This window comes from Mobula hypostoma, chromosome 7, assembly GCF_963921235.1.
Source record: "Mobula hypostoma chromosome 7, sMobHyp1.1, whole genome shotgun sequence".
Lineage (NCBI taxonomy): Eukaryota > Metazoa > Chordata > Chondrichthyes > Myliobatiformes > Myliobatidae > Mobula > Mobula hypostoma.
Window position 1 is genome coordinate 24872794 of NC_086103.1, and position 13496 is coordinate 24886289.

At 38.3% G+C, this 13496-nt stretch overlaps 1 protein-coding gene across 3 annotated transcripts in view; it reads left to right on the plus strand.

Moving 5' to 3' along the window:
• The window catches only part of hmgxb3 (HMG box domain containing 3), a 99997-nt gene that overhangs the window by 30882 nt on the left and 55619 nt on the right, over positions 1-13496 (plus strand). For all 3 annotated transcript variants that reach the window (XM_063053168.1, XM_063053166.1, XM_063053167.1), the window contains exons 7-11: positions 284-343; positions 1234-1610; positions 5183-5313; positions 11975-12076; positions 13154-13279. In XM_063053168.1, coding sequence (XP_062909238.1) covers positions 284-343; positions 1234-1610; positions 5183-5313; positions 11975-12076; positions 13154-13279 — 796 coding nt within the window. The remainder of the gene's footprint in view (positions 1-283; positions 344-1233; positions 1611-5182; positions 5314-11974; positions 12077-13153; positions 13280-13496) is intronic.

Genomic DNA, 13496 nt, shown 5'->3' on the forward strand with positions numbered 1-13496 from the left:
ACTGGTTCTGTGCCATATATTATAGAACTTCCTGAGTGATATATGAAGTACTTTTGAGCCTTCAGCTCAGTTGTTTGAACTACTTTCATTGAAGGAAGAGTATTGATGTGTATAGTTATTATCTGTGGTTATAAATTAAGCTTGAGAAAAATGCTCTTATTTCTTGCTTTATGAACCTTTAAAGGAAATGTTGAGGCAACATCTGAAAGGTTAAATAACTTGCTATTTTAATAAACCTACTTATTACTTGTGGATCAACAATCTTTTAATTTGTTTATAACAGGGTAAACAACCACAGGTGTTAAATGTGCATGTGGAATGTAATCAAGAGAAGCAGAGCAAGGTATGTTGTCTGCATGCCTATCTTTCTGTTTTTCTGTAAAATGTTTTCTCTTTTTCTTTTAATTACCACATGAATTATGGTTCATTGAAAACAGGAATTTGTAGGCTGCAAGAGGAAGGTCTTCCAGTTTTCAAAATATACAATTATTGCTTAAAAGTTTTATATAAATCATTCACGCCAATGGGAGAGATCGAACTGAATAAATGAATTGAATATTTTTAAATACTCAAAAAATTTGGGCATTTAAAAATAAATTTCAAAATGCAAAATTAATATTGAATACAATTGAAATGGAGCAAAGGCTCTGGAGCTCTTAAAAGCATGAAACATATCTTTTGCTTTTGCAGGATTTCACTTGATAGGGAGGGTTGTTGGAAAATTAGATAATCTTGCAAAAAACAATGAGTTTTAAAATTCCCAACCTATGTAAATTTGTTCAATATCCTTCCTTATTTAAATATAATAAATGAAGTTAAAATGAATGTCATTTAAGAAAAATCTTTTGTTAACATGTATCTTCATAATCCTGTAATTTATCAATATTATTAGATATGCATTACTACCCAGTAAGAAATTTTATTTGGAAGATACTGAATTTGCCTTTTCAGTTTACTAAGCTTCCTCTTTTAAATTAATAGAGCAGAATTCTTATATATGTATGTGTGTATATATCTATATATATATATATATATATATCTATATATATATATCTATATCTCTCTCTCTCTCTCTCTATATCTATATCTATATCTATATCTATATCTATATATATATATATTCTTGCAAACTTTCTCAGCATATCGTTTGACCTAGGAAAAGTAAAGTGTACAGTTATCAATGATTTTGTCTCACAAAATTTGTTATTCCTTACTGTTTTTGTAAATGGACAGGAATCTATAGATGTGACTGTATGTACAAAGGACACAGCCCAGTCCAGTTTGGAAAGTTCACAGGCAGTAACTCAACTTCTAAACGTAGCTTCAGAAGATCACAGAGAAGAGGAGCAACAGCTAATACAAGCTAGTTGGCAGCAGACTGTACACGTTGAGCCAGGTGATTCAGGGGCACCAGTACCGACTTTGCAGAATGAAGACGGGCCCCTTCCAATACGACTTTGTAATTCATTAGCTGCTGTCGACCATATAGTGGAAGTACACTCTGAAGATGCCATGAAAGACATAGAGGCCCCAAATCACCAAGCATCAAATAAAAGTAACACAGTCATCAGTAAATCCAATGGAGTTAAGATTGCAAGACCAGGATCAAGGTTGGTTGTTTTTTTTTTGCAAAATGATTAACATTCATTTCTGAACTTGATTTCCACATAAAATTGTTTGCAATCAAGTATAACATTATGGATTTAAGAGTATAACATTGTGCCAAATGATTTACATTGAGAAATGTAATGGTCTTAATTCTATTGCTAAAAGAGAGTCTTTTGTTTATCAGCTTGCGACAGAACTAAACAAAATCAAATCCTGGATACACATTATGTATTTACATAACTTGACATTTGCAAAGAGTTGTCAGAGAATTTTATCAATACAAATGCAAACACTTTAAGCTTTCAAAAGCTTTATCCATAATTTATTCTCTACATAAATATATTCTAAAATATTTAGGAATTGTTAGCACTTATTTTTCTTTCTAATGATTTAGAAAAATTTCAGTTATAAAAATATAAGGAACCTAATAGTTGGTTTGGAATCACAATTTACTATAGGACACTTTAAACATAAATTCATAGTGTGTTCTTGTAATTGAATATGCGGCTACCCTTCACATGAGTCCTCTCTTCTCTGATGATCCTTAGAATATAAATATTGGCATGATACTCAGCTGTATGTAAACTCTGACATTACAGAGTATACTTGCCAACAGGAATAAACTGAATGAGTTTTAGGAATAAAGATCACTTTCAGGGTTCCAAGAGCAGAAATGATACAAAAATTTTATCACATTTATATATGTTTATAAATTTTTAGATATTTATGAAGTTTCTCTTTGTAAAGCATGGAATCAATGCTTTTATTGCGATGAGTGCTTTTGGTGGCAATCAGATCACTTGCTGACTTGTGCCAGTCTCAATACTGCAGTCTCCTCCTTTAACCTAAATTGTATCATCAATCCAAACAATTACAATGCAGATGTTTTGCCTAAAAGCTGACAGTTCCACTCTATATTGCTGGCTTTTGCCTTCATAATAGTGTGGTCGTTTGGACCACCCAAACGAAGGTAGAAGTCCTGAACTTCTGCACAGCTGAACACTGCTTTCAGTACAACTGTGCGATGCTGTTAAACTCTTTATAGGGTCAAGTGGAAGACCATAAAAGGCTGGGAATCTGCTTACCAAACCTACACCAGGAACAACTGTTTAGGAAGGTAGGTGGTAATTTTCTTTAGTTAGTGTATTTAATTGTTACCGAATGTTTAAAATATTTGAATTTGTGTTTAGTTTTAAGCAACACACATCAAACACACATCAGGACGAAGGGTCTCGGCCCGAAATGTCGACTGTACTTCTTCCAATAGATGCTGCCTGGCCCGCTGCGTTCACCAGCAACTTTGATAGGTGTTGCTTGAACTTCCAGCATCTGCTGCTTACCTCGTGTTTAGTTTTAATGTTTTTTTTATTTGTCTTTTTGATTAATTACTCATAAACTTCTGACATGTACTTCTCCTTGATTATGACTGCCAGTAAGCCTTATTGAAGTTCTCTTCTACTGGATTTCCCTCATTAACATTTTCTGTAACTTAATCAAAAACCTTCATTTAGTTAGTTGGATAAGAGTTGCCTTTAACAAATTGATGTTGGTACCAGACCTTTGTTATCCATGTGACTGCTAATTCTGATTAATATAGCCAGAACCCTTCCCCCATCACCAAGGATAAGTTACTGGGTATATATTTGTAACCTTTTATTTTTGAATAAGTTATGTTTGTAATTTTCCAGTTCTTGAAGACCAATGCTGAACTTATGGTCAAGGTCTCTGCAGTTTCCTGTTTTACTTCTCTTGGCAATCTATGATGCATTCCATCTGCAACAGATGACCTATCCACCTTTTAAAAAATGCTTGTTTAGCCACCGTTAGTGTACTTTACCCAGTTTTGGTTTTTAGGATAAGTTACCGGGTATATATTTGTAACCTTTTATTTTTGAATAAGTTATGTTTGCAATTTTTCAGTTCTGGAAGACCAATGCTAAACTTATAATGTTAGGAAGATTATGGTCAAGGTCTCTGCAGTTTCCTGTTTTACTTCTCTTGGCAATCTAAGATGCATTCCATCTGCAACAGATGACCTATCCACCTTTTAAAAAATGCTTGTTTAGCCACCTCTGGTGTAGTTTACACAGTTTTGGTTTTTGTACTTTAGGAACAATGTAGAGGCTTTAGAGAGAATTTTTCTAAAATGATTCCAAGGATAAGGGACTTTTGTTATACTGCATAGTTAGGCTGGAGAAGTTGGTAGTTATTCTCCTCTGAATAAAGGATATTGCTTGGGTAACTCTTGATGGTATTTAACATCAAGGAATCCAGACAGAAATTGTTACCATAAGCACAAGTCAGAAACTGGTGGGTAAGGACAAATAATTTAAGGCAATAGGGAAAGAGCACAACAATAGATCAAACTGGATTGCTCTTCTTTAGAGTCGTAGATTGACTGAAAATTTACCTTACATGTTATATATTTTTCTGATTCAGTGGAGATTCTGTGAGCTGTCATCTGAGGTTTTATTATAGTGTGGTTAAAAATACAATATACACAAACATTCTGTGAAGTACCTCACACTCTACTGCAATAAAACATGGATCAGAATTGATCTGGATCATTTTGTGTTTATGAACAATTGGTAAATTGTCTTACCTGGTATTACTGTACCTCTGTGCACTGCACTGGAATTGAATTGACCTCTGTGAATGCTGAGCAAGACAAACTTTTCATTGCAACTCAGTACACATGACAATAATAAACCAATGACAGAATGTAGAATAAAGTGTAATTGTTACTGAGAAAGTGCAGTGCAGGTAGACAATAAGGTTCAAAGTCATGAAGGGACAGCAAGCCATCAACAGAAGAGACTCTGAAGGTGCTGGAAATCTAAAGTAACACTCACAAAATGTTGGAGGATCTGAACTGGTTGTGCAGCATCTATGGAGAGGAATAAAGAGCCGACATTTCAGGTTGAGATCCTTCACCAGTCCTGATGAAAGGTGTTGATCCAAAATGTCGGTTCTTTATTCCTCTCCATAAATGCCGCCTGACTTGCCGAGCTCCCCCAACATTTTGTGTGTGTTACTCATTATGAGGTAGCTTGTGAGGTCAAGAGTCATTATACAAAGGAACTGTACAGTAGATTTAAAACAGTGGGATTTTACCTTCCCCCTCTTCCCTCAGTACATACCCGTAGATCTCAGCCTTTATTGTTTCTATTCCATTCTACGTTTACCACAAATGTCTCAAACCACACAATTGCGAGGTTTATGCTTTTCCCACTTAGCTTCCAGACCCTGCACCACTGCTACATAAATAGCATTTTTGAATTAAGCTTCCATCCAGAGAACGGAAATTCCAAAGGTTATCATCTCCTCACTTCCCTGTGCTTGGTGCTGTACAAATCTATTGGTGTTTTGGCATAATATTGATTTAATGTATTATTATTTTTTCAAGTATTGTATATTATTTTCTACTTCCAACAATTATGAGTCCTTTCAAAAATACTTTATAGTAAAGGAATTCACTTATTGTCACTGCAATTCCAGATGTCATGTAGGCATGTTGAGCTCCAAAAGGAATGCAGTTAATCCAATATATTATTTCTTCTTTTCTCTCTTTCAGTATTTCTAGACAAGCTTTACAACTACGGCGAAGAACTAAAGCCAGAGGGCGAGCAAAATCTACCTTGTTGACTGGTACTGCACGGTCACGACCTCCACGTATTATCTTGCCAGCAGCTCCATCTAATGCAGGTGTGCAACACAGAGTGTTAATATGAAAATTTTAACTATGCTGCACATTTTACATTTATTTTCCTTATTATGTTACAATAATCTCAAAACACATTATGTTTTTAATGTAGTAAAACCAGCTAAGACACTTAGTATCAACATACATTATCAATTCAGAAAAAGGAAATTTGATGATCAGTGGGAAAGGAAATACAAAAGAGCACCCTTGCAAGAGCAAAGGGAGGTACTGTGTAGGAAATTCTAGGCATTTACAGCCCTGGTGTCTGAAGGTACACCCTCAGATGGCTGGAAATTTAGGAAAGGTCAAGATGCTGTATTTGGAATGTAATAGCAAGGCACTTAACCACATTGTTCTGCGACAACACCGGTACCAAGCTGTATGGGTCCTAATGCCCTTCCCTTGGACAACATCGGTGGCGTGGAGAGGGGAGACTTGCAGCATGGGCAACTGCTGGTCTTCCACGCAACCTTGCCCAGGTCTGCGCCCTGGAAACCTACCAAGGCGCAAATCCATGGTCTCATGAGACCAATGGATGCCTAAAAAAAAGATACCTTAGAAGTCCTTTGAAGTGCTTTGAAAAGAAGGATGAGAATTTTAGAATTAAGGCATTGCTTTAATACAGTAGATCAGTTAACACAGTGGTGACTGTTAAATGAGGTTTGATGCACATGTGCTTTAGGGAAAGATTTCTTGTGTTTTGTCTAGTCTAAAATTTATGGCTAGTACACAAAGGGAAAGGCAAAGTGCTGGAGTCATCAAGTTCAGAGGTTGGATGAGAGTTTCAGAAACAGGTGAACTGAAACAAAGATAAAATAGGGGAGTGTTATGGTGACAAAAACAGAAGATCTAAATGATCAGGTAAGAAAATTGAAACTCATCTGTTAAATACAAGGTTTCTACACCTCATTGTTGGATACGGGGAAGCTATTGTCCAGAAGGTTCTTTGGAGGTCAAGACTGAGGCCCAAATTGTGAGGTTACAACCATTTTATTTGATGTCCATAACAAAGAAATAACAGCAAAGCACAGCAGCAGGTAACTAACTCTAACTGTAACCTACTCACTCTACTTTATGTAAGGAGGAAAGAGAACAAAGAACCTTGCCTTGTGGTTGATCTTTATACTGAAAACAAGCTCAAACTGGATAGAATAGGAATTCTTTTCACTAGAACAGCCTATGAGACAACAAGGATAGTCTTCATTTACTTAAACTGACATGAAATAAGGTTATAGACAAAGAAACTACAGAATTGCAGAACCAGCTATACTACAAATTACTGAAAATCCACTGAATATTTATGGATTATATGAACATAAAGCTAAACTGCAAGAAAAAAAAGATACTTTAGACACTAATCCAACATTATGCACCTATCAGGTAGAAGGATGAATTCGGAAGCCAAGGAATAGAAGGGACTAAAGGCGAAATATAACAGGTTTAATCTTTATTTAACTGTGGAAGAAACTTCAGTTCTTCTATTGCTGGATGTTAGCCATTTAGGTGTCAGAAGTATGTGTAGGTGAACATTTTGGGTCCAGTTACCATAGTGTCATTAGTTTCAAGTTAATTATGGATAAGGATAGGTCTGGTCCTCGAGTTAAGGTTCTAAATTGGAGAAGGGCCAATTTTGAGGAAATGAGAAAAGATCTAGGAAGAATGGATTGGGATAAGTTGTTTTCTAGTATGTGGAAGGCATTCAAAGGCAAACTTTTGAGAGTGCAGAGTTTGCATGTTCCTGCCAGGATTAAAGGCAAAGTTAACAGGCACAGGGAGCCTTGATTTTTAAGGAATATTGGCAATCTGATTAAGAAAAAGAGAGAGGTGTATAGCAGGTATAGGCAACAAGGAACAAATAAGGTACTTGAAGAGTATAGAAAATGTAAGAAAATACTAAAGAAGGAAATCAGGAAGGCAAAAAGAAGACATGAGGTTGCTTTGGCAGATAATGTGAAGGTAAACCCGAAGGGTTTCTATAAGTATATTAAGAGTAAAAGGATAGTAAAGGACAAAATTGGTCCCCTAGAAGATCAAAGTGGTTGTCTATGTGTGGAGTCTCACGAGATGGGGGAGATCTTAAGCAATTTTTTTGCAACGGTATTTACTCGGGAAACTGGCATATATGGAAGGAAGGGAAACAAGCAGCAATGTCATGGAACACACAGAGATTAAAGAGGAATGCTTGCTGCCTTACATCGAATAAAGATAGATAAATCCCCCGGGCCTGACATGATATTCCCTCAGACCTTGAGAGAGACCAGTGTAGAAATTGCAGGGGCCCTGGCAGAAATATTTAAAATGTCCTTTGCCACAGGTATGGTGCCGGAGGATTGGAGGGTAGCTCATGTTGTTCGGTTGTTTAAGAAAGGCTCCAAAAGTGAACCAGATAATTACAGGCTGGTGACCCTGACATCAGTGGTAGGTAAATTATTGGAAGGTGTTCTGACAGATCGGATATACAAGTATTTGGACAGGCAAGGGCTGATTATGGATAGTCAACATGGCTTGGTGTGTGGTAGATCATGTTTAATTAATCTTGTAGAGTTTTTCGTGGATGTTGTCTACATGGACTTTAGTAAGGTCTTTGACTAGGTCCCACATGGGGAGGTTAGTTCAGAAGGTTCAGACACTGGGTATCCATGGAGAGGTTGTAAACTGGATTCGAAATTGGCTGTGTGGGAGAAGACAGAGAGTGGTAGTGGATGATTGCTTATCAGACTGGAGGCCTGTGAGTAGTGGTGTGTCTCGAGGATCTGTGCTGGGATCATTGTTGTTTGTTGTCTATATCAATGATCTAGATAATAATGTGGTAAATTAGATCAGCACGTTTGACACTAAGATTGGAGATGTTGTGGACAGCGAGGAAGTCTTTCAAAGCTTGCAGAGGGATCTGGACCAACTGGAAAAATGGGCCAGACAAGGCAGATGGAATTTAATGCAGACAAGTGTGAGGTGTTGCATTTTGGAAGGACAAATCAAAGTAGAACATACATAGTAAATGGTAGGGCACTGAGGAACAGAGAGATCTGGGAGTTCAGATACATAATTCCCTGAAAGTGGCGTCACAGGTAGATGGGGTTGTAAAGAAAGCTTTGGGCATCCTGGTATTCATAAATCAAAATACTGAGTATAGGAGTTGGGATGTTATGGGGAGGTTGTATAAGACATTGGTGAGGCCAAATTTGGAGTATTCAGTACAGTTTTGGTCACCTACCTATAGGAAGGAGATCAGTAACATTGAAAGAGTGCAGAGAAGATTTAATAGGATGTTGCCAGGTCTTCAGGAGTTCAGTTACAGGGAAAGACTGAACAGGTTAGGACTTTATTCCTTGGGGCGTAGAAGATTGAGGGGAGATTTGATAGAGGTTTACAAAATTATGAGGGGTATAGACAGAGTAAATGTGAATAAGCTCTTTCCACTTAGATTAGGAGAGATAAGTACGAGAGGACATGGCTTTAGGGTGAAAGCGGAAAGGTTTAGGGGGAACATTGGGGGAACTTCTTCATGCAGAGAGTGGTGGGAGTGTGGAACGAGCTGCCATCTGACGCCGTAAGTGCGGGCTCACTCTTAAGTTTTAAGAATAAATTGGATGGGAGAGGTCTGGAGGGTTATGGACTGGATGCAGGTCAATGGGACTGGCGGAATAATGTTTCAGCACAGACGAGAAGGGCCGAATAGCCTGTTTTCTGTGCTGTAGTGTTCTATGGTTCTAATCTGACTGGTTGTGTTGTAAAACGTCCAGGTTGGAGATGCACATTGATGTCAATGCGCACCTATATGCGACTTCCATGCTTTTTAGCGCAGAGCTAGTGCAGGCCTTTCGCTCCCCATGGTGATGCTTCCTGTCCCTCAAGGCCGGCTTCTTCATCTTCTGCCCCACCCACAAACCCTCTCTATTAGACCTTTGACCCACAACTTGCTTGACCTCTGCATGCTCCACTGGAATGGAATGCACTAGGAAAGACTTACAGAACAAAACGCCTGTTCTCTTGTGCAATGTGTATTAAATCTCATGCATTGCATAATTTTGTGGTGTCTGTGGCCTTTGAATAAAACACTCATTGATATAGCGTGCAGCATTGACAGAACTTTATTGAATTTTGAGGTGAGATGGTGTTGCTAATAGACAAATGAAAGATATAGATACCAAGTGGTGAGGGGAGAATTGGTCACTGCAATGCTAGAGACAGATTGAGAATTATGACATCAAGATTATTTAATGTAATTTCTTGTACACAAGTGTAAGGCAGACGAAATAATTGTTACAGTGGATCAGATGCATAAACGATAAAAGAAGACAATAATAATTGTGGATACTATAGAGAGAGTGCCAGGGGAGATTTACAAGGATGTTGCTTGGATTGGAGAGCGTACCTTATGAGAATAGGTTGAGTGAACTTTCCGTTTTCTCCGTGGAGCGATGGAGTATGAGAGGTGACCTGACAGAGCTGTATAAGATGATGAGGGCCATTGATCGTGTGGATAGCCAGAGGTTTTTTCCCAGGGCTGAAATGGCTGGCACGAGGGGGCATAGTTTTAAGGTGCTTGGAAATAGGTACCGAGGGGATGTCAGGGGTAAGTTTTTCACACAGGTGGATGCATGGAATGCACTGGCAGTGGTGGTGGTGGTGGAAGTGCATACAATAGGGTCTTTTAAGAGCCTCTTAGATAGGTACATGGAACTTAGAAAAATAAAGGGCTATGTGCTAAGGAAATTCCAAGCAGTTTCTAGAGTAGGTTACATGGTTTTTTGTTAAGATTACGAGACCACTCAGTCCTCTTTTATTGTCATTTAGAAATGCATACATGCATTAAGAAATGATACAATGTTTCTCTGGAGTGATATCACAGAAAACAGGACAAGCCAAAGACTAACACTGACAGAACCACATAATTATAACATATAGTTACAGCAGTGCAAAGCAATACCATAATTTGATGAAGAACAAACCGTGGGCATGGTAAATAAAGTCTCAAAAGTCCCCTAGTCGATCGACTCCCGAGTCTCCGATAGCAGGTGGCAAAAGGGAGAAACTCCCTGCCATAAACCTCCAGGCACCGTCAACTTGCCGATGCCTTGGAAGCAGCCGACCACAGCCGACACTGAGTCCATCCGTCCGAAAACTTTGAGCTTCCAACTGGCCTCTCTGATACAGCCTGCCGAGCGCCTTCGACCTCGCCCCGGCCTTTAAAACATGCAAAGCTGAGGATTTCGGGGCCTTCTGCTCCGGAAATTCTGGTTACCACACAGTAGCAGCGGCAGCGAAGCGGGCATTTCAGAAGTTTTCCAGTGGTTCCTCCGTGCTCTCACGTCCGTCTCCACCAAATCGGAATTGTGCATGGTCCCCTACTTGACAGATAACAGACATCACCACTGAAGTGGCCGCGCACGCTGCCATCGTGCCACCATCTTCTCCTCTTCTCCTCTGGTTTGTGGACCAAAGGGCCTGTAATGTGCTGCAGATTTCTACGTTCTAATAATACTTTTTAAAAAAAACACACACAATCAACATAAATGCAGAAGATAGCTGATAAGCGTAGATTGATTGTATTTCTGTAAAGCTAGGCTACAAATAAGGTGACTGACAGGAAATAATAAAGTGGTGGTGAAGTTTGTGGGTGAAGGTATTAATCATTCTTACTGCTTGGGGAAAGTAACTGTTTTTGAGTCTGCTAGTCCTGGCATGGATGTTATTAGCTTCCTCCCAGATGGGAGTGGGACAGACACCTCTGTTTGAACTATGTCAAGTCTCATCAGCTGAATTATAGTATATCAAGTCAGCTGTAAAGCCAGTAAACCAAATGATGAGAGGCAGATAGCCATATTGCTTGATGGGAAGATGTGCACAGGATATTAAATATTTGATCTAAGCCAGAGCATAATATTAATGGGAAAGGAAGACCATGTTACTCAATGAAATGGTTAAGAAAAATCAGAAGAGAAATGACCTAACAATTTTAGGAAGCAAGCTCTTGTTAAACTAACTCACGTCCATTTCTCCATCTCTTTTTCTTCGTAATCATTTAACTGTTTCCATTGGTACTCTTAAAGTTACTGCTTGGTTCCTCCACATTTTGAAATGCATTCCAGTTCATCATAATGTTTTGTGTGTTTAGAAACAAATTTTTAAAATCTCTCAATTGATACTAATACTTAAAATGTCGTAGGCAGATCATAAAATCATTTAAAGCCAGGGAAAGTATGTCTCTTAATTAATTAATTCATTTCAGTCACAGTGATGACACTTTTTGGTTATGTTAATTGCATCATTTCGTAACCTGCTATATTCATAAAACCAAATTCCAGTGTCTAGTATCTTCCCACATGATGATGGTTCTGTATGCATGGTAGTATACAGGTAAATTCCTACACCCATTCCAATGTTTTGATATCCTTAAAGTGCTGTCAGAGTTGTCACAGTCCTCTAGAAGAGGAAAGGGGCTTGTTTTGCTGTTGCCATTTTGTTGCTTATGGTGTTCAGCGGAACGCGTAAGCATGCTATGTTGGCGCCAGAATGCATGGCAACACTTGAGGGCTGTCCCCAGCACATCCTTAGGTGTGTTTGTTGTTAACACAAGTGATATTATTCACTACATGTTGTGATGCACATGTGATAAGAGGTCCTTGTCTATAATATTCCAATGTGCTGTATCTCCTTCAGCTGCACAGTCGGGGGTCACCTATATTCGAGTGGTTACGGTCCCTGTCAGTCAAACGGAGACAGCAGAATGTTCAGCATCTTCTGCTAGTAATGGAGTTACAGGTATAGAAATATTTAACATGATTATTGTCATACAGCACAGAAACAGGCCACCAGGTCCAGGGTGCCTACTGTGCCTGCTTACACTAATCCCATTTATTTGCACTAAGTTCACAGTCTTCTATGCCCAGGATTTTACTTGTCTATACACTTAAATGTTGTGAGAATATAATATGAATTATTTTCTGTTTAATTTTCTATCAATCATGCAGCTACAAAAATATCGAGTTTATTTATTCCATGACATCATGCGTCCCAGGTTAAAAGCCTAATTATTTTTATGTTTTCTGTATTGTTTCACTTATATTCATTGGTTAGTCTCCAGCTATGGCTCCAAAAGTCTGAAATGACAATTCAAACTGTGAAAAATGTAATGTAGTGTACCTCTTCAGTGTACAATAATCTCAGAACTCAGTAATTACTGAATATAACTATTTCTGCACAATATGCTGTTAGCTAATTGTTGCTTGCAGTGAAAGAGATCAAATCTGTCACTGCTAGAATTTATCATTTCGAATAAAATGTAAATAATTGAAAATAAATACAGAGTGCCTGTTAACTTGGAGAAATCTTAAAACATTTTTCCCTTAATGAAGCATTTTGAAAATGATATTAAACACAAAATAATCTGCAGATGCTGGGGTCAAAGCAACACGCTGGAGGAACTCAACAGGTCAGGCAGCATCCATGGAAAAGATCGGTTGATGTTTCGGGCCGGAACCCTTCGTCAGTCTTGATGAAGGGTTCCGGCCCGAAACGTCGACCAATCTTTTCCAGGGATGCTGCCCGACCTGCTGAGTTCCTCCAGCGTGTTGTGAGTGTTGCTTTGAAAATGATATTGTTGAGGTAAAAGGTTAATAACCTCAATGTAATTATTTCTTCACCAAGATAGTTTAGGACTGAAAAAATTTAAGACAAATGTTAGGCATCCATGTGCTCGTTGCACAGAGGCCAGATAGCATAGTGCCTGCGTACTTGGTCATCAGAAATGCCTGCAGAAAGGAGAGATGATCATAAGTTATTACAAAATTATTCTGAATTTATTTGATTAAAATATAATGAAAATTGTCTTTTTTTTAGTTAGAAGTTCCTCTGCAAAGAGTTTGATGAGTTCTGCACCCCCATCAGGCCTGAAACCCAGCACCTTAAAACAACTGGGCCATTCTGTATTGCATCCAAACTACACAGATGGAGAAGAGCAGGCAAGTGCTTTGCATTTGATTTTAATCTTTGTGACATCAGATTGACTTTGTAAACGTGCCAAATCGTGAAAATTATCTTGCTTGCTGCAGCAGCTTTGATCTTAATAACTTAAATGTGCCGCAGAGGCCGTTTGCAGTTCGAGATGGAAGGATTACTGATAGCAATTGATGAATTTCTACTGAATTCACATTTTAAATAGCCAGAAATTTAATTGGTGTGG